Genomic DNA, 25,873 nt, shown 5'->3' on the forward strand with positions numbered 1-25,873 from the left:
TCAACACACATTTCATAAACGCATATAAATGAAATGCACAGTGAAGAAAGTATTTATTTATTGCATTTATTTCCAAAACTACTAACTGTTTTGAATAGATGTTGATTGTCCATCAGAGATGTCTGTCCTGCAGTTCATTATAAACCTGCTAAAAAAAAAAAAAAAAAAAAAAGCAACAGCTCATTTATAATCAGACATTTTATTAAGGATGAAGATCACTAATGTTTTCCCAGTTTATCCTTTTTTGCAAAACTATTTAGTATATTAACAATTAAACTTTGATGCTTACGAAATGCTTAAAGGGATAGTTCACCCAAAAATTAAAATGATCCCATGTTTGCCCACCCTCAAGCCATCCTAGATGTATATGACTGTATTCTTTCAGACAAACACAATCGGAGATATATTTAAAAATATCCTGGCTCTCCCAAACTTTATAATGGTAGTGAACGGGGGGCGTGTTTTGAAGCCCCAAAAAAATGCATACGTCCATCATAAATATGATCCATACGGCTCCAGGGGATTAATAAAGGCCTTCCGAAGTGAAGCAGGTTTTTGTAATTAAAATATACATATTTAAAACTTTATAAACTAAAATAACTAGCTTCCACCAGACTAAGGAACGCATACTGCGCAAGTTGATTTGTGCCAAATGAGTAAAGGTGCGTTCACGTCACCTCGTATTTCCGTATTTCCTACCGCAAATCGATGCGTACAGCTGTCTGCCGGAAGCTAGTTATTTTACTTTATAAAGACACACCCCCTGTTCACTACCATTATAAAGCTTGATGAAAACCAGGATATTTTTAAATATAACTCCGATTGTGTTCATCTGAAAGAATATAGTCATACTATATACACCTAGGATGGCTTGAGGGTGAGTAAATCATGGGATAAATTTCATTTTTGGGTGAACTATCCCTTTAAGATTTATATGCTTAAGAAATACATTGCATTACATATCACACAAGTGGCATTTATTGTAAATAAATAAACCCTTAAGGCAAATCATTTCACAATAAAAAAAAAAAAGATTCAAATGATAAAACGGATATGATTCAATGCCTTAATACTCTTTTTCTGGCCTTTGTTTCTTCCTTCCTTAAGGTTTCTCGAGTAGATAATAACACTGAGCATATGGGGTTTGAAGGCTTTGGAGTTTGAGTGTGATTGAGGTCACCCACCATACTTGTCATCGTATCCATGTCCATGATGGCAGAAAGCTTTCATCAGCTCATCATTCTCGTCGCTGGAAGTGGAGCGCGTCTCGTGGTGGAGAGATGAGGCTGGACGCTCTGAAGTCTGGACTCCTGGGTTGGATTACCATTGGTTTATGTTCGGTAATGGACGAGACCTCTCTCTTCTGAAGGCAAACTCCATTTAAACTAGTCTCAGTGTCCATGGCGGATTTTATTTTAGAAGGCGAGGGCTCGCGGGTCACGTCCGGCTGTGTGGCGTCTCTGGGCACAAATATTGGTATTGGGAGAATGTTTCTGTAAGGTAAACGATATTCCTGCATGGGCTCCCCCTCTCTCCCCATGCGAATCATCTGGTGGTTTGGAAATCGTCGCACCTTGAAATGAACCACCTGCTTACTTTCGTAGCTCTCTTTTCTTACTGAGTCCTTCTCAACAAGTGTCACCCTGTGAAGGAGAACTTGTGAAAGTTAATAAGTAGTAAGTAAAATCTATTGTAGAATCTAAACTCTTTGAACAATGACCAACATTTTTTCACAAACATACAATCACGCTTTACAGTCGTACAAAGTTCAAAGCAGCAAATTAGCATATTAGAATGATTAGTGAAGGATCATGTGACAATGAAGACTGATGCTAAAAATTCAGCTTTGCCATCATAAAATACATTTTAAAATATATTCAAATAGAAAACATACTATTTTTTACTATATTTTGATCAAATAAATGCAGCCTTTGTGAGCATTAGAGAATTCTTTCAAAAATATATTTTTAAAAGATCACTATTGAACAGCAGTGTATATATAGTTATTTTACAATAAATCAATTCAAGAGTTCAAAATAAGAGGTTATAGTTTTGTTTATAACTATTGTAATTATTTTACCAGAGGTAAAGTGAGTGTAGTAAAGAAATAGTTTACCCAAAAATGAAAATTCTGTCATGATTCACCCTCAAAGTTTTCAAAAAAAAAAAACCTTTAGAAGCACCAGAATGTCCATACAGTCCATACAACATGTGCTATATTCAATGTCTTTTGAAGCTAACATTCTGTGAGGAACAGATAGGAATTGAACTGTCATGCCAAAATGTAAAATGCAAGCTATGAGAGATGCAGCAGAGGGAAAATATTCAATGGATAACAACTAAATTTTGATCCATTCCTCACAGAAAACTTTGAATGCATGACTGATAAAGACTCTTTATATGATGACTTTTGTCCTAGCTTGACAGTCCTGATCACTATTAACTGCTGAAAGGGGGTTGGGAAAACATAAGAGTAAGTAAATATATACGTATTTTTAATTTTTGGGTGAAGCATTCCTTAAAAAACACCAAAAATCTACAAATACAACACAGAGTCTGAGACAGAAACACATACTTATATTCTGGTCTCGTCTCCATCAGTAGGTCTAACCAGGTGGCCTCATACGATTCTCTGGCAATCTCATCAGTCTCCTGGAAATCACTGTATGAGTTCAGCAAATATGACCTGGGCTTCCTGCTCAGGCAATGCATCTCCTCCATTTAGCGGTCAAAACAAATACAAGACAAATTAAAGCTGGATAAGAAAGTTATCAGTCAGATCTTCTGATAATGGCTGCTGCTTCCCTCCTGAGTGTATCTGTGTCTTATAAATAGGGTTTGTTACTATTTTTATACCCTGCCATCATGCACACAGGAGTCTTCTCAGATTGGTGTAGTTTGATGAGGTGGGATAATGACTAATCCCACGACCATTTAACTGATATGTAACACTCACATCTCCACCAGGAGGTCAACAGTGCCAAATGACCCATCTGAGCTCAGATTTCCTGTTGTATGTGTATCAAATCATTATGGTTATTGCTGAAAGCAACAAAACTAGATGTTAGCTGCCATGGTACCATGCACCAAAAACAAGGTAATGCATGTTGGTGCCAAAGTTGCTTTTTAAAAGTTAAATGCAGTATGCAAAATAGAGAATATGTGGTATATAGTGTACAGGTAAAAGCAAAGTAACCTTTAAAAATCAAAACAAAGCATCCCCGATATTCTGAAAAAGTAAAAATAGAACAAGGTGCAGATATTTCTGACACTCATCTCATGTCAGAGGGTCCTTGTTGTCTGTCTCGGTTGTCAGCACCTGTGCCAAAGCCGCACGGCATTATTATCTCACACTGTGGCATTCAGGGCAGCATGTCATCCGCACACCAGTCTGTTAGATTCTTGTATCGTAGGTGAGATGTAGTCCATCACTCAGCAGTGTGAGCAATCCTTTCTCGAGTTACTGATGAAAGAGGCCTCTCTTTAGACTTGAGGATTCCTGCGGGACAGTGTTAAATTTGGCTTCAACATGCATCAACCTGTTATATAGGTGTTTAAAACCTTACTGATAACAACCCACAGTGTGAGCTGTAGGCCTCTCAAGGTCTCTGTCTAACTATTAGAGAACCAGGTGTTTGGCAAAGCTGAAAACTAGACTCATCAGAGAAGATCAGAATCAGGCAGATCTGTCTTTGTGAAGGACGCCAAGCCACGCACAAGGTTATCCTGGAAGAAAACTTACCACCTTCTGCTCTGACAATGCTCCCCAACTCGAAGGATTGGTTTTTCCCATAGGACAATGCTCTAATCCACACAGCCAGGCCAATCAAGGTGTGGATGGAGCCCAATCTCCAGACCTGAACCCTACTGAAAACATCTGGAAGGTGATCAAGAGGAAGATGGAAGGTCACAAGCCATCAAAAGCCAAGCTGCTTGAATTTGTATGCCAGGAGTGATGTAAACTCACCCAACAGCAATGTAACCGACTGGTAGAAAGCATGCCAAGATGCCAGATTTGTAAAGAGCACCTGAAAACCACACTTGATTAAAAGTACAGATGTCTTACAGTAAAAATGACTCCAGTACAAGTCACCAATTCCAATACAACTTGAGTAGAAGTCAAACCCACGGTTTCACAGACAAGGCTTAAGCCTAGTCCCAGACTAAAATGCATGTTTGAGCTGTTTTAACTGAAAGCAACTTGCACTGATGTATCTTAAAATAGGTCAGTGTCATTGTTTTGTCTCAAGATGGTCACCAGTAATGTTTTTTTCTAAGGCATAGCTACCTAATTGAACTAAGGCCTAATCCTGGCTTAATCTAAGCCCTGTCTGTGAAACCAGGCCTTAGAGTATTTTATTTTAATAGTACTTAAGTATTTTACTCGTACTGGATGTAGGCTCAGAGATGCACTAGTCCTCAACACCTAAGAGTCATGCCAGTGAAAACAAGAAACAGTTGATTTGTGAGGAAAAATCAAAATAAAACTGAACACCTCAAAATATGCCATAAATCAAGGTTGCATTCATGTAAAGTAGCCTTGTTGACAAGTTTGAGTGAATAAGGGCAGAACACACATGATGCAGTACCTTCAATGCCCTGTAGATGGCAATATTGCTTCTGTAGCAGAAATAAACTGCTGCAGAAAAAGTTTGGTGCCACACAAAATGGCTGCATCCGAAAACTGGAAAATGCTGCCTTCAGAGGACACATTTTAACGTAGCAAGGCATCAAGGCACGTCCAAATCCAATGTTAGCTTCACTTTTTGTCTCCTGAGATACCTTCATCTGATCAATTTTTGAAGACAGCATAGACGTATCCTTCGCTGCCTTTGATATCCCACAATCCTGTGCTTTCCATTCTGTGACAGTTGAGCTAGAAAAATAAAGATGGCATCCGGAAGTTGCATTTGCTGGGCAGTTTGTGGTAGATCATTAAACTGTTACACTGCCTCAGAAGCCTGTCCGGAATCAGTTTCAGATGCAGCCAATGTAACAAGTAATTGCATTACTCATCACAAATCTAGAAGTCCCTTCCCTTTTTCAAAATAGACAGTTGTTTCGCCTAGACCACAGCTTGGCCAGAGCCGTTGAGCTCGTAAAACCCAATTTTCCTCATAATCTCTAACCGTTTCTCCTGCGTATTGCTTTAAAATATAGCATTGTTTGTAGAATTCAAATGTGTCCGAACGTTTTGTGGTCTGTGCCGACTCACGCATATGATCCGCTCTCTGTGCTCTCGTGTCTCTGGACCAGAGCAGACTGCTCGCGCTGGCGGTTCACGTGGCACTATCGTGAAAACGGACTTTATTCGCATCAATGGAAATCATATTTACACTGTCTGAATCGTTCCCTATCCTCTATATAGTGCACTATGTGCCATTCACCATATAGAAACTAGTAAATGTTTGAACAAATGACCGATTTCAGCCGCAGCTTCAGTGTCTGTTTATGTAGGAGGGGGCGGGGTTTCAAATTCTAGAGAGCATTTGATTGGACAAGATTTGATGAGAAGCTGAAGTCTGCGGTGATGTCATTAAAATCCGTGATTCGTTTTAGCGGGAGTGAGAGACTGTAAGTTTTGAATGCTTATATCTCTTAAATGCGAATTTTGTCATTGTTTTGGAACACACCAGCTTATTCATAACTTTAAGGCTAACATATTCATACTAACAGCTAAAAAACGTACAATTATGATTTCAGGGGGACTTTAAATACAGTAACTAATTACCTTTACTCAAATACTTTACATCACTGCAAAAGCATGAAAGCTGTGATTTGAAACCAGGCTTATTCCACCAAATATTGATGTCTGAGCTCTTCTGAAGCTAAAACATTAGTATCGTGTTGTTTAAAACTTTTTACTTGTTTTATTTTATTTAAACTTGTTTTCTTTGCATTATTCAAGGTCTAAAAACATGGCATATTTTTTTGACCAATTATTTTCTGTAAAAAAAAATGCTCTAAATGACAATATTTTTATTTGAAATTTAGAAGAAATGTAGTCAGTATTTTATAGAATAAAACAAAAATGTTCATTTTACTCAAACACATACATATAAATAGTAAATCCAGAGGAACTGCTAATTTTGCAGAGCTGTATAACAAGTGTTCAGGTGGTTTAGTTGCTGACATACCACGACCCACAGTGGACAAAGAAGAGAGTTTAATATTCTCTATTCAATGAAATGACTGATATACAAAAATGATTACTAAAGCACCACATCCAGAGTAAGTCACATGGCTTCAAAGAGCATTGAGACCACATTTCAGCTGGTTCCTCCCTGAACTTGACAGAAGCATTAGGCAATTACATGCAGGACTGTAATGATGCCAACATCCTTTTAAAGCCTGAATCGGAATGTTGACAGTTTGCCGAGAAATCCCAGCGATGCATTGAACGTAAGGTGCAGCATCAGGTTTCTGTGGCCTGTGCCAAGCCAAAGCACTCGCCTGCCCTGAACGCTTGCTGCAGCGACAGCCAGTTCCCTCTGTAATGAGACCCTGTGGCAACTGCAGCTGCAATACCTGCACAGCATGATGGACGAGAAATGCCTCTCGAACACAAAGACGCTCACACAGGTCATAGGCTTTTATAAACACAGCATTGAGCATATAAATGTTTTTCTCTCATAAAAGGGCACATAAGAAAAAAGTCATGATAGCTCATAATTTTGAGACCCCATTTTATATTTGAGAACTGAGGGTAAGTGTTGGTTGTAATGGAACGTAATGGATATATGAATGCCAAGCCCATGACCCACGATCCAGTGGAACTACGTTATGTCACCTATGATGTCATGCGTGAGCATTTTTCTTGTTATTAGTCATCTGTCTGCTTCACTGAAAGTGTACAAGGAGGAAACGCCTGAAAACAGCTTTCTTATGTCAGAGTTTGAACATGTTGAGGTTGTAATATTTAGGTAACTTGACACCAGAACAGTTTGTCCCCTGGGTAGTAATTTGATTTTGACACTAGAGGATGCTGCTGCACACAGTTGTTTATTATGACAGTAAAATTAATATATTACATTATACATTATATTAACTGATAGATAAAACTATTCAAAGTTTAATTTTGGGTTATTTAATAAAGATAAAAGAAAAATAATAGCAATATATAAGGTATATACACAGAGTCTGCCAAAAGAACTCAGTAAAAGCACATGCAAAAGACAAAATGAAAGCAGTGAATGTGTGAGACTCTCCCATTGACATCACAGATATATTTGGGTTCTATTGCAAATTCATGAATGGGAACATGGGGACGGACCGACATCAACCAGTTTGACACCTAACTAACCACACAAGTGCCATAAGACCCTACACAACAATAAAAGACAGCAAAACATGCATTCTAAAAAAGATGCATTCTACATGAATCTATGCCCAGACTTCTTGTTGTAAAGATGATTTGAAGTGAATCATTACATCCCTGTTATGTTCCAAATTCAGTCTGATAAGAGTAAAAAAGATGAGAGAAATGAAACCCCAGCAGCTATACTGTCAGACAATATTTTATCATTTATATACAATATATTTTATTGTTACTACACTCTAAAAAATGCTGAGTTAAAAACAACCCAAACTGGGTTGAAAATGGACAAACCCAGTGACTGGGGTGTTTTAACCCAGCGGTTGGGTTAAATGTTTTATTTAACCCAACTATTGTTTAAAAATTACTACATGGCTAGCTTAAAATAAACTCAAAATAGGTTGGAAATTAAAAATCAGACACATAATTACTAGAGGCAACAATAATAATCAAAAGGTGAACATTTATTAATAAGCACTTTAATGAATAATAATTAAACAATAAACATTTATTAAACTTATTAATAAATGTTAATTTCCAACATACTTTAGGTTCATTTTAAGCAAGCAATGCAGTAATTTTGAAACAATAGTTAAGTTAAATAAAAATAAAATTGTCCATTTTCAACCCAACTTGGGTTATTAACCTAGCGTTTTTTTTAGAGTGTATTATATATATATATATTAGTTTATAATAATAAATTGCTATAATTATGTATATATTTATTATTCATAAGTGCTTCGAATTATTAAATATATAATACTATTTATAAATAAATTGCAGTATTAATCAAAGTATAAATTAAAATAATATATTTATTTTTCTTTTTATAGTCCAATCTCAATTTAGGAATATTCCAAGGCTCATCTGTGATTGAAAGAGTTAACGTTCGTCAGTGGGAGGAGAAAACAGGAAGTGGCCAAACCCTTCAACACGTCCGATAACTTCCCACAAATACACACGCACCCTTCGTGGAACATGACATCTCTTCATGATCGAGGTGAATGAGCGGGGATGTAGACCAGTCTGACTGACTAATTGTCTATCATCCAGCAATCTTCAGCATTTTCATTATCAGATGCGCGTGTGATAATTACTGCTGCGGATCCGCAGCACACATTCTCCAGACATGAGTACAGTGAACAGTGAGGTGAGTTTATTACCGCCTCTCAAAACCTATTGTTCCACACCTACTGTAGATTTTTAGTCGCGTTCCAATTTTGGGGTGCCTGTTATGCCCAAACATGGAGTCTACGTAGGCAGCACACTAGGCTTTGAGGCACTACCTGGTCTGGTCTGTATATGCAAGTTTTGAGCTGGTTTGTCTTGCAAGTGTGTTTGCGTGAAAATTAAGTATGTTTAAGGGTGTCTTTTTATGATTAACAGTATCCGCACTAGAGTTACAATAACACATGGATTGATTTACTGACATAATAGTTATGTTTATTATTAACGCGGAAGCTGCTGTGCTGACGTCACAGACAAGGCACTGTATGGAATGGAATACAGTATTACTGCATACTGCGCAGTATATGCTGCTTATTATTTTTTTTACAACTGTACAGAAACAGTACACATAGTATGCTACAATAAAGTGATTATTTTCACGATAAAGAGAAATTAGTTTGCTACAGTCAGATATTGTAATAAAGTTTGCATAATTTCTTCACTTTTGGTAATCCAACCAAATGTGTCAAGGAGGAGATGTTTTGGCTGTTCACAGTTGATATTCTGGTTTGTCGTATCATATTGCACACATTGTGGGATGTCTAACATACCTACCTCTGAATATACCTACTTACATAATATAAAAAAAAAAAGACATAGTAGTCAAAAAAAGGCACCTCATGAAACTGATTTTGAACAGAATTCTGAGGCAGCGTAATGCTTTAATGATCTACAACAAAATAGAGAGAGCTTTGGTGATAACTAAGCGAATAATTACTTAAATAGTAATTTCACTCTAGAAATAACATCAAAAGTGGAAAACGATGGTCAAAATTTAGATTTACACACAAACTGACCACCAACCACAACTTTCAGATGCCATTTTTATTTTTTAGTTTAAAGGATTAGTTCACTTAGTGAAAATTTCCTGATAATTTACTCACCCCCATGTCATCCAAGATGTTCATGTCTTTCTTTCTTCAGTCGAAAAGGAATTAAGGTTTTTGAGGAAAACATTCCAGGATTTTTCTCCATATAGTGGACTTCACTGGGGTTCAACAGGTTGAAGGTCCAAATTGCAGTTTCAATGCAGCTTCAAAGGGCTCTACATGATCCCAGACGAGGAATAAGAGTCTTATCTAGCGAAACGATCGATCATTTTCTAAAAAAAAATGCATGACGTAAACACGTTACAAAGGTCATGCGTGACGTAGGTGGAAGTACCGATCCAGTGTCTACAAAGCGAACGTGCAAAGATTAAGCCAAACGCCCTTTACAAAAAAAGGTAAAACAATGATATTGGGTGATTTTGAAATTGGAGGAGAAAATTTTTTCACCCTACCACGGTACATCACGCCTACCGTCACTCGTGACCCTTCAGTGTAATGCGTGGCGCATCGCAGAGCAGTGCAAGATGAGCATTTGTGGTTAAAGAGTATATACATTTTTATTAAAAAAAAAAAAAAAAAAAAACGACTGATCGTTTCGCTAGATAAGACTCTTATTCCTTATACCCTTACTGCAATTTGGACCTTCAACCTGTTGAACCCCAGTGAAGTCCACTATATGGAGAAAAATCCTGGAATGTTTTCCTCAAAAACCTTAATTTTTTTTCGACTGAAGAAAGAAAGACATGGGAGTGAGTAAATTATCAGGAAATTTTCATTCAGAAGTGAACTAATCCTTTAACTGTCACAGAATGGAACTGTCACGCACAGGATTGTGGGAAATCAAAGGCAGCAAAGGATACATCTATGCTGCCTTAAATTCAGTCAGATGAAGGTATCTCAGGAGACAAGAAGTGAAGCTAACATTGGATTCGGATGTGCCTTGATGCCTTCCTACCTTGGAATGCGTCCTCCGAAGGCAGCATTTTTAAGCTTTCGGACGCTGCCGTGAATGACAGAGAAGCAATGTAACTGATGCCTAGGTCACATGACAACATGGCTGATATAGTATGTCCAAATTGCATTCACAATACACACACGTACATGCTATATAGAACATACTATTCTCATTCTCATATCCTCATTGAATGTAGTACCTACTCAGCATGCGATTTGGGACACAGCTATAGTATTTATCATTGAATTCTGGTTGTATAAATGCTATTTTATGGCTACAGAAAATGTGCATATTGTGCACAGTGTACAACATGGCCAACATTTCTAGTTTATTGCTGGAATGTTTGGCATGAGTGTTTCAGTGCTTACAGACTTACATGCATTATTATGGTCAAAAGACTGTGGACTAAGAGAATTTAAATCAGCTGTTCTGTATTACTTTGACCAATCAGTAAAGTCTAACAAGAAGATAAACAACACAATAAGCATTGAATAGTTATTTGCTGAAATAACCAGAGCTGAAATATTTTCTGTTCCTCATTTGGCAAGATTTTACTTCATCATTCAATCATTGATGGGAACAGCCATGTGATTCACTTCCCTGTGCTCAAAAACCAAAGTATATGTAAATAATTTTCAGTGCTGTATTAATGCCAGGGATTTACTCAGTGACCCACTTTATGAGGTGTGACCAAGTGTGTTTTTGGGCTGATCAATAGTGATCCAGGGCATTGCCATAATCATATTCCTGCCAAACATTTATTCAGAACATTTCCTAATAATTCCTAATAATTTGTGTTCTGTCACAAGGGGTGAAAGTCTAAACAGTGAAAAACAATGCAATCTCACTGGTGAAAAGAAAATGACATGGCAGAAAAAAAAAATACTGCAAGTGTCAGTGGACGTCGCACGTGTCCCGCCAATCAATACTGACTGCAGAGACAGTGGACATTTAGGGCAGTCATGTTATCCACATTGATTGTGACAAAGGAAACATAAATGCCTTGTGGATGAACGTCACCATTATTTCCACCTCACTCTTTCCTACTGTTCTCTATTTTTCTGACCTGTCTAGGCAGGCGGGGCCCTCTAATCTAGCTTTATCCTGGATTATGTTGTTATGACTTTTTCCCGTTTGGGATTTGGTCGCCATGCGGGACGGGAATTTGACTGGAAGAATCTATAAAGCAGTGAGTTCATTCTGGGTGGAATCTAGATCTTTCCTGGTTCTTCCAGACCATCTTGTTTGGCGTCACATTAACAGGGCAGGTCGAGCAGGTTTTGAATTGGTGTACACAACACAAATGAGATTAGGCAGTCGGCTAATAACAGAGCCTTTGACTAACAGTGAGTTTTTACAGTCTTTAAATGCTTCTTTAATGTTTGCGTGCAATTCTACTGCAAATTGAGTTCAGAATGATAATTTTACATTTTCTTTCCATTGTTGCTCAATTGTAGTTCGTATTCTGCCTGCTGGCGGAAACCGTTCTGACGTTAGAACGTTGCAATCTATCTGCCTCAGCTCTGTTTGTTCCTCTCTTGTATCCTTCAGAAGCATGGAGGATGTCACTTCACCGTTTCTGAAGTTTAAGGGCTAAACAACAACAGGAGGCAGGCATGGAGGCAGAAAGAGCCACGATCCACTGCAAACTCTGCCTGACCGACTGCCCTAAACTGGAGACCAGCACACTGCAGTCCTGTAACTGTGTGTTCTGTGTGCAGGTAAGAGCATTTCTGAATATATCTGTCTTTAGCTTTAAAACTGAAGTGAACTGTCATGTAACAGAATAGGTAGTTGCTATTACATACATTACAGAAGTACTAGCTCTATAAGGAAATCATGTTTACATACATCTTGCTGTAAGCAGGAGTATATCTCTAGCTATGGTCTGGGTTATTAGCACAAGGTAGTTGCAAAGGCCAGAAATATGGTAAACAAAAGCACAATTGTGTTCAGATTGGAGGAAGTTTTCTTTCACCTGGCGGTTAAGATTAGCCAAGACCAGCCTATTCCTCTGAACATGTTTTGTTACTCCGAAACAAATCTTGTGGGTTAGACTTACAAATCTTTAGACATTTTGTGGTTTAAAGCGGTGTTTAAAGTGTGCATTTTTTTCAGTGTTTAAATATTTTCTCCTAACTTCCATTCAATGATTGATTCCCCTGAAAAATGCAAATATTTCTAATACTCTATCCAAATATTGTTTCATCCTGAACATTGATCATTCTGATCAGGTTTGTTGTAGTTAACTAAAACTAAAACCTTATAAAAAAGTTGAAATAAAAAAAAAAAAAAAAAAAAAAATTCATTTCTCATTTAACTTCATGCACTAAAATAACTGAAACTGAAATAATTAACAAAAAACTATATGGACTGTATAATTAGAAAAACATTTTAAACACAAAAGCTAATAAAATGACAAAAATGCACAAGAAAATTGCTAAAACTGACTAAAATGAAAATAGAAAAATTTAAAAACTCATTCAAAAGATTAACAAAAACTATAATAGTTTTTATTAGTATATTTTTGTTTGTAATAGTAATTGCATTGAGATGTGTGATTATAGGGTGATTGGTTGCAAAATGTAAAAATTTGGTTGGTGTTTAAAATTAATGTATATTTGTTATCTTGCTATGAATATATAAATAGTAGAGATGCACCGATGTAACGGCTAACAATCGGTATCGGCCGATAAAAGCTATTATTATCACTATCGGCCGATTGTTTAAAAACTGCCGATGGTCAGGGCCGATTATATCCTGTCAATCATAAGGGTGTTCAGACTGCAACTCATACATACTGTGTGTGAAGAAAATCACTCTTGTGTTGAATTTTAACGCATTAACAGTTTAAAAATAGTGACGTTAAAGCAGGCTCTTTTTGACCCTATGAATCACCCGTAGTTCAAGCCAGGGTTGCCAGGTCTGCGTTTGTTTCCCCTACATCCAATATTATTTGTAGCGCCTCCCATCCAATAATCGCAAAAAGATTTGTGCTTTATTACTTCTGATAAGAATAAAAGTTTCAGTTTTCAAATTCTGTCCATTTTATCATGAAATTCAAACAATAAATGCCGTTTTGATGCTCTTAAATGTGACGTGTCAGATCACTGTAATGCCTCAGTTCAGGCGGCAGAGCGCAGCGCGAGTCTTTTCTTCCTCTTCAATACAAGTTATATCTCGAAAAACATGAATGAACATCAAAGGTATGTTGAAATATATTGTACAACTTACCAGAATGTATCATGCCTCATGTAATCACTTTATTTGTGTTTCAACCGCGGAAAGACGTCATTAAAACAGCTTGTGAACAATATGTCACATCATGTCACTTTTACCTCAGGAATGTTTTCCAATGTTCACATTTCCTTAGCTATCTACATATAAAAAAAAACACTAGAGAGGAGCTTATTTACTGTTAATTATATGTTTGTGCAACAAGTGTTTTTAAAAATCTGTGTGTATAATATTTTTTGGTAACACTTTATTTTAAGGTGACATAGTTACACGTTACTACATGTAACTTACTACAATAATAACAGTAAAGTATGCATAATTACAAGTAACTAACCCTAAACCAAACCCTAACCATCTCTATAGTAAGTACATGTAGTTAATTAATATTACTCAGTACTTATTTGAGTAAGTACAATGTAATTACATCACCTTAAAATAAAGTGTAACCTATTTTTTTTTAATTAAAATGTATTCAATTATATTTGGTGACACTTCAGTTAATGAACTGTTAGCAACCATGTCTTTACAGTGTTTAAGGCAGTATGTCCAGCTGGCGATTCGGGGAGGCGCAGGTAGTGCCATCACCTGTCCTGATCCGGCCTGCAAGAACACCGGAACTCTGCTGGACTCTGAGGTACTTCTGTCTGTCTCGCTCTCTGTCCTCCTTTCTCAGTCAACAACAGTTTCCAGTTCCATAGATCACGCTACTAATATTGACTGCGCAAACACTGTTGTTTACACTGACAACAGAAATCCTTCCACTACCAAACATCTATTTTAATTAGTAGAGCTTGTAGTGCTTGCTTCTGTAATAACTATTGCGCATACTTAAACTACCCCAAGTACTGAAGTTCAGTGTATAACTTGACATGATGTGTTTTTGCTACAGGTATGAATGATTTCTTAGCTCATATATTGAGAAGACGTGTGCTATTACCATCTAATGGGTGATTAGAATAGATATGATTTTTTTTTATGTGTTTGAAAATCTCTTTTTTTTTTTTGTTGATCAAAAATACAGTAAAACAGTAATATTGTGAAATATTATTATAATTTTGGTCAATTTAATGTATCCCTGCTGAATTAAGGTATTAATTTATTTTACAAAAAGATCTTAATGACCTAAAACTTTTAAACAGTACTGTAAATTAACAGAGACTTTGAGGTTGGCTCATTTTACCACCCGCTGAACACCCTCTCGACTATTTTTAAGCAAAAATAGATCAAAAGTGAAACCACAAAAAAGTCTGATGAAATTTGCCTGGGCTTGTTTAGTCTGTTTTGCTTTCGGTAACCACAGCATTAGGCTCAAGACCACAATAGCTTTATTTATCATGAATGTTTTCCAACACTGTTTCCATAAATCCTAGTATTATTTTCCCCTCATGATCTTAACCAACCTGTTCTGTGAACTAATACATCATAATCAAAGTACAATGATTGTGCAGTGGTCTAAATATTACCTGTCATATTTAAACTGGAATATTATGATTTATAATGTTGATATATGCATATACATGCTAAACCACCTGCACCTTTTTTGAACCTCTTTTGTATGACTTTACCATCTCTTTCATGTTGCATAATATATATATATATATATATATATATATATATTTTTTTTTTTTTTACTCAAATCAGTATTTCCTTTATTGATTCAGTATGTAGATGTGTGATAAGCAGGATCGTGTATCTATGTCTGTCTGTTTTTTTTGTTTTTTTTGCGATAATGACCCTTACATAAGACCTAATTTGCAAACATGATGTGCAATTTCGTGTGCAGTTAGATGTGACTCAAACATGACGTGTTCCAACATCACCTGAATATAATTTTTTTCTTTGTACAGCTCACCTCTTTTGCCCCCAGCGATCAGATCGAGCTCTATCAGCGGCTCCGATTTGAAAGAGGTACGTGCTTAAGTATGCATGCATGTTTGTGCCACTTCCCATAATCCCTCTTGAAGGGTAGTGTTTCTGTAACCATCATTGGCAGGAACAAGCAGTTCCAGATAAGCGTTAGCGAGTGATAAAGACTTTTAGGCGTACTAGACTGTATTTATGTCAGTCAGTGGTTATTGCTGATTTCAGCTACATTCTGTTGTTTCTGTTTCTAGCCTAAAATGTAAAAAATGAAAATAGACCAAAACTGAGTTTTGACCAAAATCTGATCTCTTATACTATGACCTGTCCTGTGACAGACGGCCTTTGCCCAGATTCAGAGGGAAAAATGAGTGTGAAATTGATACGAAATCAACATTCGATTAAAAACAAAACAAAGGCAGTACAGACAGTAATTTTACCACAGCAGCAGCTTGCATGGCACATTAACTTGGCACGACTTGGTACCCAGTTAATCAAGGCCTTTTGTAAGATGGCACCTTTTAAGGATTTTTTTTTGTGACAGGTTTCCAAGGCACCACAAAACAATGTCTACTGATCTAGAACAGTGGTTTTCAAACAGGGGGCTGGAGCCTACTAGGGGGCCTCAGCAAACTTCCAATAAATTGTTAGTAATATATTAAAATGATCAAACTTCAAATTAAAATAAAAAAGGTAAACTGAAATGTATAATAATAATTATGATAATAATAATAATAATAATAATAACAATAACAACAACAACAACAACAACTGTTGTTTAATATATTAATAATAATTTTAACTATTGTTTTTAATCGAATGTCAAAGTTCTTGAACTTCTGAAGTCACAAAATTGACTGTGGATAATTAATTTAATATCAGTTCTCCAAGTTTCTGTTAATAAAACTTTGTAAACAAGTTTGTAAACGAGCAGAAATACTGGAAATCAGGGAGCCTTCACCTATTGTGTTGGTAGGACAATGAGAGGCCTTTGAGTCAAAAAGGTTGCAGGGTTCCTACGCAGTTTGGAAAAGTCTGGAAAAGTATGGAATTTGATTTTTAGTATTTTCCAGGTCTGGAAAAGTATGGAAAAATATTTGTTTCCAGATTATTTCCCTATTCAGTTTTCTGAGATATAAAATTAAGAAACAAGCAGAGTGATTTCATGGCAAAAGTTTAGTGATTCTCAAACACAACTGAATGGATTCAAGGTGCACATATTTATTATGCAAAACTGTTTGTCTTTACTATAAGCCAGTCTCTTTTGAACTTCACTAATCACTCAAACCAGCAACACATTACAGTATCAAACTGATGTGTCAGAGGTGAATATGTGCAGATTATAAATAGGGCTGCAAAAACGATTATTTTGATAAGCGATTAATCTAATGATTCTTTGAATGGTTAATCGACAATTATTTCACTGATTAATCAGTATGTTTGATCGATTATTACATTACAGTTGCGTTACAGCGCCCCACTGGTCAAACTGCATTATTGCAGGCCCTAAAAATAGGTCATATGAGTTCAAACGACTTTTCGTCAACAAAAATATTTGTCCACAGCTTTTTATTGTCCACGTTGTCGATAATGTCAACTAACCGTCTCAGCCCAAGTTATAAAGCGTTTTAGGTTTCTTCTCATCATGTAAGCACTTTATCGCTTTGAGAAAACCAATGGGAAAATTCCTGAGAAAATATTTACAGATGATTGTACTAAATACCAGATGTAATGCTGCATAATGAACCGTTTATGTTAAATAGGGTCTGAGAAATCTACAGAGAGGTTTGGAAATTTGAGTCTGGAGAAGTATGGAATTTTGAAATTGAAAATGTGTAGGAACCCTGAGGTTGAGAACCACTGATCTAGAATAAATTAATGTGATTCTTTAGCCATAACCAAGCAGCAATTAAATTACGACAACAACACCTTATTATCAGAAATATAATAAGTTGAAAAATAATAATTTATTAAGTAAATTAGGTCTTCCAGGTGCTCAGTCATACAGCAGTTTTATTCTAACCCATTAAGAAACTACAGAAGCAGAATTGTGGGATTTTCACAGCAAGGGAAGGATGCATTTTTGCTGCCTTCAAAAAATAACCTGACGAAGGCATCTTATGCGAGATATTACCAATGTTGGGGAAAGTTACTTTTAAAAGTAATGGATTACAATATTGCATTACTCCCTAAAAAAGTAACTAATTACATTATTTAGTTACTTTTTATGGAAAGTAATGTTATGTTACTTTTGCATTACTTTTTCTCATCTGGGCTGTTTTTTGTTGTTATAAAAACAAACAAAGTTCTATTTTTGGCAAATGTAAAGGTCCTTTCACACTAAAAGTGAAATGAATAAACCTCAGACTGAAGGAAATGCATTACATTACAGAAGCTGTTGCCAACTTAGCAATTTTGTTGCTAGATTTAGCAACTTTTCAGACTTCCCTAGCAACCTTTTTTATATATATATATATATAAGCACCTAGCAACAAATTTAGCTATTTTTACTATTTATTTGGCAACTTTTATCAACTTTTGAAAAGTAGCTCAAACAATTAAAAAGGTAAATTTTTTCATCTAAAGTACACAAAAAGAGGAAACCATTAAACAGCTAGCAGGCCAAGCAGCACATCAGCCTGGAGAGAGCTGAAGAAAGATGCTTAATAGTACACACATCATATGTGAATAAAGTTGATAGTTGCAATTGTTCAATAATAATTGTTCATTTATGATACAGCATGTTATTAGCTTGTACCTAAATTGTTGTTCAGTTAGGTACACTGTACGTAAAAAAATTGTAGAAAAAAAAAAAAAAAAAAGGTACTGGAAATTTTCTGCCAGTACTTTATCTGTTAAGTTGTAACCCTAAAACACAAAATGCAATGCGTAATTTAAAATACTTAAAGATAAAACACCTGTGAAAAATTTTTGAAACTATTTTTGAAAATACTTTTCATTTTCTGTCGGTCTTAGTACACGATGTAACTACAGAAGAGTCAAGTTTTAAATAGGAAAAATATCGAAACTCTTTGGTCATTTTTGAGCGAGATGCTAACGGTCTAATCAGATGAACTATGCTAAGCTATGCTAAAAGTGGTACCGCCAGACCCGGAGATCGGCTGAATGGATTTGAAAACGGTAAAACTCAACTGTTTAACTCTAGGGGAGTTGGAAAATGAACCTATTTTAAAAAAAAGTGGAGTGTTCCTTTAACACAATACAATGTGCCCTATTTTTACAGACTTTTCTTAGAGTGTAGCACACTAACTACCAATACACTGCTTAAAACTATATTTTTTTCAAAATGTGTAGTTTTACTAGTTAATAAGAAAACAGGCCTACATAAAATGTAATTGTTAAAAATGTGTAACTGTTCAATAATTCAACGTTGTATTTAAAAATAAAAATATCTGATCATAAAGATGTTTACATTTACTTTTACAAATAAAATATATGTTTATATTTTTTATGAACAAGTCTAAATTAACATTTAAAAAAAAAATCATATTTTTTTATGTGTATTCTACACAATAACGCAGTTTTGCGTCATGGTTACGCGATGACGTCATCACGCAATGACATCACAATGACATTTAGCAACTTTTAGTAACAAATTGACACTCCTTTAGCAACTTCCCCTGGAAATTAGTTGGCAACACAGTGCACACAAGGCCTCTGCACTTACTCCTGATTTCTCTCAACATGGGGACAGGAGAACTGTCAGTCAATAAATGGGAAAACAAAGTAACTTGCGTTACTTATTTGAAAAAGTAACTTTTGTCGTAAATGTAAAAGTAATGCGTTACTTTACTAGTTACTTGAAAAAAGTAATCTGATTATGTAACTCATGTTACTTGTAATGCGTTACCCCCAACACTGAATATTACATTGAATTCAGACATGACTTGATAGCTTGCAACCTCAGTCTACTGTCTGCAAAGACACAGAAATGAGCTTATGGTAACTAGTTGTAAATTTTACAATCAGAAGAGTCACGATTTTCTGTTTTATCATAAAGTTCTAGGGCATGCTGCTGCTTCTCTGAGTCACAGTTCATGTTGCTGTTTGGTGTCTGCCAGGGTCCAGCTCAGCGTTTCTAGAAGAACCGTAAACAATGAGCTTATTCAGACAGCAGCTTCTTCCACCGTCTGTCTGCATTTGAACCACTCCCAACATGCTAGCGATCGTCTAGACAGTGTGTCATGTCGGACAGAATGTGTGAAAGTAAACTGTGACTTTGGTATTCACAGAAGTCTTTCTGAGAAGGGTTTCTAATTGTTACCAGTAAACCTCAAAAGAAAAATTGTCAATGAGGAAGTGAATTTTGCAAGCAAGTATAATGTCATTGCCGGCTTGGCACGGGTTTTCTTCACTCTTTCTTTCGGTCTCATTCAGGAGTTCAGTTAGACCCCAGTAAAGCTTGGTGCCCCATGCTGGACTGCCAGGCCGTGTGCAGTGTGACGCCCGGTACCGAAGGCAAACCGGTTCCTGTGCCCTGCCCTGTGTGCCAAGCCGTCTTCTGCTGTGGCTGCAGAAGCCCTTGGATAGATGGTCATTCCTGCTCCCAGCACCAGCCACTGATGGCACCATCTGCAGACAGGTCCGTGTGACCCATTTCCACATGAACAAACAAGCGTTTATCATTCATAACACGGCCTCTAACTTTACATAAACATGCTCTATCTGTCATCTCTGCAGTGGACTGAGCAGCACTGATACTGATGCAATGATTAAACAGTGTCCTGTGTGTGGCGTCTACATAGAGCGCAATCAGGGCTGTGCTCAGATGCTCTGCAAGAGCTGCAAACACACCTTCTGCTGGTACTGCCTACAGAATCTGGACGTAAGTCACTCTAGGGGTTTCCAAATCTTCTGCCACCAACACGTTTTTTGGACACTATGACAATAGAAACGGTGTTCCAAAAGTGCCATGATTTAACTATAACAGTACCACATTAATAATGGATATATTTTTTGAAGATGGTACCATGATTATACCTTGATTTATTAGAAACGGTTCAATTGTAAAAGCATTTTTTGCACACGTTGCTATGGTACCTTGTTTTGTTGGACACTAAGATGGTGTATGATGTAATGATAATAATGATTATTATTATTCAAATATAATAAACTTACTATTTGTAAAGTTGAAAATTAATAAAATTCATAATAAAATGATCTATTGTTAATTATAATATTTTACAATTTTAATAATAGTATTGATTTTAAATTAATAGTAAGAGTAATAACAATAATAATTAAAATACAATATATTTACTATTATCAAAAGTGAAAATAGAAAATCGATATAAATTGATATTAATAAAATAATCTGTTGTTAATAATAATAATAATAATCATTTTATTATTTGTTTTATTTTAATTATAGATCAAATATTTTTATGAAATATTTTATTAAACCAATTTTAATATAATAATAATAATAATAATAATGATGATGGTAATGATATTATTATTGTTAAAATAATAAACTTACTATTATTAAAATTAAAAATTAAATTTCCTGATAAAATGATCTATTGTTAGCTATAATAATTTACATTTTTAATAACAATAGTAATTTTAATAATAGTATTAATTTTAAATATATTTGTATAAAAATATTTATAATTATTAATAAAAAAGTATAATCATTTTATTATTTATTATTTTATTATTTTAATTTAAAATTAAATTTAATTAATTATATCAAATATTTTTATGAAATATTTTATTAAATCAATTTTATAATAATAATAATAATAAATGTTATTGAAATTCAATTTTAATCTAATAATATAATAATAATAATAATAATAAATATATTTTATCTTTTTTTGTTGTTGTTGTGCCATTTTTCATTTGTAAGCACGTTTGGATAAAAGCATCATACTGAATAAATAAATATAAAGTCTCTATGGTTATAGGGCGATATATTCCTGAGACATTATGATAAAGGACCGTGCCGAAACAAGCTGGGACACTCCAGAGCTTCAGTCATGTGGAACAGGACACAGGTGAGCTGGAGCGCCAGTTAGCATTGATGTTTTTTTCCATTATGTGACGTTTACCAATTTCCAAATGACTTTGATGACTAATTTTAGAAAGCACTTATTTTGTGTGATTTTTGCCGCTTTTTCAGTTGACTCATTTTTATCAGCAATGGATAAGACTGTTACTATCATGTAATTAGAAGAAAACTACTCTGAAGCAACAAGATTCTGGTTGAGTTTCTCTTTAGACTTCATGTGGTTTGTGTGTTGTGATGTATTCAGGTGGTCGGTATATTGGTGGGCGTCAGCATCATCGTGCTAGTGACGTCACCACTGCTGCTGCTGGCCTCTCCCTGTATCCTGTGCTGTGTGTGCAAACCCTGCCAGGCCAAGAAGACCAAGAAAAAGAAGAAGAGGATAGATAAGAAGCCATCAGATTCCACCACATAGGAGAACTCTTCGTAATGAACATGTGTAGCATCTTCCACGTGCCAATCCCCAGTCTCAATAACCAGGTGCACAAGTGCCTCATTCTCAGTGCCTGGTGAATTCGGTGGATTTATTTTGCCTTCAGGTGCATTATGGGAAAAATAAACATGTTTATTGAGTGAACAACATCCTCAAAGGATGGCTAAGCCAAAACATTTGTTCATGTGCGCTATAGAGGTTACGTTAAAAAAAAAAAAATGAATGGACTGTAGCAATGAGTTAAACTCTTTTTGTTTCCATGTAGACCAAAGCCCCTGCTGTTTTTCTTCTGTACTATAATATGTAAATACTGTATTTAAGAGTCTGGGTACTATTCTGTGTTCTTTTTACATTTGATTTTTCTGCATCAGATATTTTATAACTTAATTACAATAAACTAAACATCTGAAACTGAGCAGTGAAACTGACCAGCTTCTCTTTGTTCATATAGTAAAAGGGTCAGAATTTAGAAAACATAACATTTCACATGTTACACACGGTCATATTAAACAATATATGCTATTTTTCTGTCTTTTACATTTATTTTAGTACAGTTCAGTGAGTTTTAGATACATGATCAGTACTTTCAGGGCTCATACTAACAGTAGTGTCTGCTGCAATTAAACTATTTACTGAACAACACGACAAAGGAAGCATTTCTCACAAAGAAAACAGTTGTTGTGTTTCATCAGCTGGGGAAATTTACAATACAGTTCCTGCTTCAAAAGTGAGCCACTGTTCCTGGTTGTTAAAACCAGTGCCTGTTTACTAAACCTCATCTAAATAAGGAAACAAAACAAGATGAAACAAAAAAGTACTATGGTAACTTATTGACATATTCTATGGTAGTGACAAATCCATGATATAAGTGGAATGGAAGTCATCCAAACTACATGTAATATACTTATATGTAATACTATGACTGTACCATGGTAAACCGCGACACTACTTCTTTGTAAAGGTGTCTAAATCTTGTTTCATTTTGCTCTGCGTTAGATTAAAATTGGAATCGTTCATTTGTAACGAAGTCAACAAATCATGAGTCTGAAATGCTTCCTCAGGTTTGGGACATCTATGCAGAATAAAGCGAGAGAGACACCGTGTGGTTACAGCTGGAACTGCGTTATTGCAAATTAGAAACAAATCAACGCAAAACAAGAATTATTCAAAGTATGCGAGTTAAGAGAGTCACAGGCTTTAAAGAAGGATATTTTTACAAATTCACAGGGTTAAACTAGCTAACAACTAACTAACAATAAATAAGATGTTTAAGTATTTTTTATAAATAAATAAATACCAGTAATATGTTTTTGGACTATACCTTCAATGCAATGTAATGTAAGCAGTGTTGGGGAAAGTTACTTTTAAAAGTAATGCATTACAATATTGAGTTACTCCCTAAAAAAGTAACTACTTGCGTTCCTTAGTTACTTTTCATGGAAAGTAATGCGTTACTTTACTTTTGTGTTACTTTTCCTCACATGGGCTGGGCTTGCTTGTTTGTTTGTTTTTTAATAACAAAAAGGTTATATTTGTCAAATGTAAAGGCACTTTCACACCAAAAGTGAAATGAATAAGCTTCAGGCTGATCACAAATGTGATGTTTATCTAAAGTCATTTTTGCTTATTAGTATGGTTGAATTGGATCATGAAGGTCAGCAGCAAAGACATTGGTTAATAAAGTGAGATTAAATACATAAAGTATATTTGTTTAATTTAATATATTTAATTATTGCAGGTTTGTGCAATTTTCTGAGATTGCATTACATTTTGAGGAATACTGAATCTGCTTTTTTCCAAGTTTGATGAGTAAATGCTCACATTTAGTCTAGAACTACAATAACGGGCATGTTTACACATGACGCCTTACTGTCGATTTCTCTCAACATGATGACAGGAGAGCTGTCAGCCAATACCATAGGGCCAATACATGGGAAAACAAAGTAACTTGCATTACTTGTTTGAAAAAGTATCTCATATATTTTATTGTATATTTAAAGCAATGCGTTACTTTACTAGTTACTTGAAAAAAGTAATCTGATTACGTAACTCAAATTACTTGTAATGCATTACCCCCAACACTGAATGTAAGTCACTTTGGATAAAAGTGTTACCATTTGATGCCATCACTGTACCATGGTACCACCACTGGTACAAACCCCCAAAACCAGATACCAACTGTTTTAATACACATGATCATAATAATTAAATGCAGAAGATGTGAGGCTCAGGTGTGTGTGTGTGCGTATGAGAGAGAGAAATAAAAATGATTTCTGATTTCTTACCGCCTTGTTAATGTGTGCAGATTCTTTTAAACGGCAACATTTGTCAGTCCTCCTGCAGAGCTGCTGGCTTTCAAACATCCTCAGAGAGTATTCAGTGTCAGTGAATCGTCATGATTGTGATAAAATCTTCTTGACTACACACTCGACTGTGAAGAGGCCAAACTCATTCAAACACACAGACGCTTGAGAAGCACAACACAGCTGCCCAGCGTCTCACATGATTACAGTGATTAGACGGGGGTGGAACTGTCATTTGGAAGTATTTTTATATAAATACTGTTTATTTAAGTTTTTAGGTGAACATTTCATGAAGATATCTCCAGGTCATTTCATTATATTTTGCATAAAGAAAATGAAGCCTATTTTAGGACTTTTTTTTTTTTTTTTTTTATCACTGTGACATTATTTTTAAGACAGTTTGTCCCCCAACTTGTCATTAATAATAAAAGTTTTCTTTTGTCATCACAATAACATCATGCCACACACTGCCATTTTAAATAGTGTCAATTGTTTTTATTAGTCATGATGAGTTTAGTTGAGTTGTCTGGTCATCATTGGTTACCTCACTGGTCTTGAACAGATACCGATTAATGTATGTACTCTCTTCAGCATATCTACATATAGGCTATGCAGTACTGTCTGCATCAATAATGTAGCCTATTTATTTGAGTTCATCAAGCAAAACAATGTAACAATGTTTTCAGCCTGGAATTATGTAGCATTTTATTCTTTTTTCATTTATTTAATGCAATTTCTAGAGCTTCTAGAATTTCTCAACTTGTGATTGTTAATCTCTGCCTTTTAGTTTAACATAAAATATATTTATTTTTTGGGTAACACTTTACCATAAGGTTCATTAGTTAAACATTAGTTAAAGGGTTAGTTCACCCAAAAATGAAAATTCTGTCATTTATTACTCTCCCTCATGTCGTTCCACACCCGTAAGACCTTCGTTAATCTTCGGAGCACAAATTAAGATAGTGTTGATGAAATCCGATGACTCAGTGAGGCCTCTATTGAGAGCAAAGCCATTCAAACTCTCAAGATCCATAAAGGTACTAAAAACATATTTAAAACAGTTCATGTGAGTTCAGTGGTTCTATCTTAATATTATAAAGCGACAAGAATACTTATTGTGCGCCAAAAAAACAAAATAACGACTTTACAACAATATCTATGGCCCTGTACCAAATGGCACCCTAAACACGGCCTTCCTACGAGTCCGCGCTTTCGTGACGTAACGTCGCTTTGACTGTCGGGAAGAAGTCTGCCGCGGAGCTCGCACCAGTGCGCATCGAGGGCGCATATCGGCCGCAAAGGGAGATGCTCGCGAGCATCCTTCTGAAGCCTAAATTTGACAAATGGGACACTCCACGGTCTCGTGGACTTAACGGACACGCGCACGCGGCAGCCATTGTAAGTCCACAAGACCAAAAGTGCATAGAAGTGTGCCATTTAGAGCAGGGCCTATGGGCCGATTTCAAAACACTGCTTCATGAAGCTTCTGAGCTTTATGAATCTTTTGTTTCGAATTAGTGATTCGGATCTCCTATCAAACGGCTAAACTGCTGAAATCACGTGACTTTGGCGCTCCGATTCACTGATTCGACTCGTAAAGCTCTGAAGCAGTGTTTTGAAACCGGGACATATAGATATTGTTGAAAAGTCTTTATTTTGTTTTTGTTTTTGGCACACAAAAA

At 35.6% G+C, this 25,873-nt stretch overlaps 2 protein-coding genes across 6 annotated transcripts; one reads left to right on the plus strand and one right to left on the minus strand.

Moving 5' to 3' along the window:
• Positions 1–36: 36 nt before the first annotated feature.
• On the minus strand, positions 37–11,872 carry zmp:0000000930 (telethonin). Of its 5 annotated transcripts, none has more exons than XR_007925596.1 (5): positions 9,427–11,872; positions 3,968–4,876; positions 2,576–3,877; positions 1,185–1,643; positions 37–145 (listed from the first exon to the last, which is right to left on the minus strand). XR_007925596.1 is itself a non-coding variant. In XM_051866248.1 (5 exons), the coding sequence occupies exons 4-5, from the start codon at positions 2,719–2,721 to the stop codon at positions 1,238–1,240; spliced, it is 552 nt and encodes a 183-aa protein (XP_051722208.1). In that variant the 5' UTR covers positions 2,722–3,499; positions 3,743–3,877; positions 3,968–4,876; positions 9,427–11,872; the 3' UTR covers positions 37–1,237. The 5 variants fall into 5 exon arrangements, 3 of the variants coding, with proteins under 3 accessions (XP_051722208.1, XP_051722207.1, XP_051722209.1); XR_007925595.1 differs by having other exon boundaries at positions 37–148; XM_051866248.1 differs by having other exon boundaries at positions 37–1,643; positions 2,576–3,499; positions 3,743–3,877.
• Positions 8,214–22,303, plus strand: rnf144b (ring finger protein 144B). The gene is made up of 8 exons (XM_051866246.1): positions 8,214–8,465; positions 11,879–12,048; positions 14,094–14,198; positions 15,412–15,472; positions 19,823–20,027; positions 20,126–20,270; positions 21,355–21,444; positions 21,703–22,303. The coding sequence occupies exons 2-8, from the start codon at positions 11,944–11,946 to the stop codon at positions 21,868–21,870; spliced, it is 879 nt and encodes a 292-aa protein (XP_051722206.1). The 5' UTR covers positions 8,214–8,465; positions 11,879–11,943; the 3' UTR covers positions 21,871–22,303.
• The last annotated feature ends 3,570 nt before the right edge of the window (positions 22,304–25,873 follow it).

The sequence above is a fragment of the Ctenopharyngodon idella genome, chromosome 16 (genome assembly GCF_019924925.1).
Source record: "Ctenopharyngodon idella isolate HZGC_01 chromosome 16, HZGC01, whole genome shotgun sequence".
NCBI lineage: Eukaryota > Metazoa > Chordata > Actinopteri > Cypriniformes > Xenocyprididae > Ctenopharyngodon > Ctenopharyngodon idella.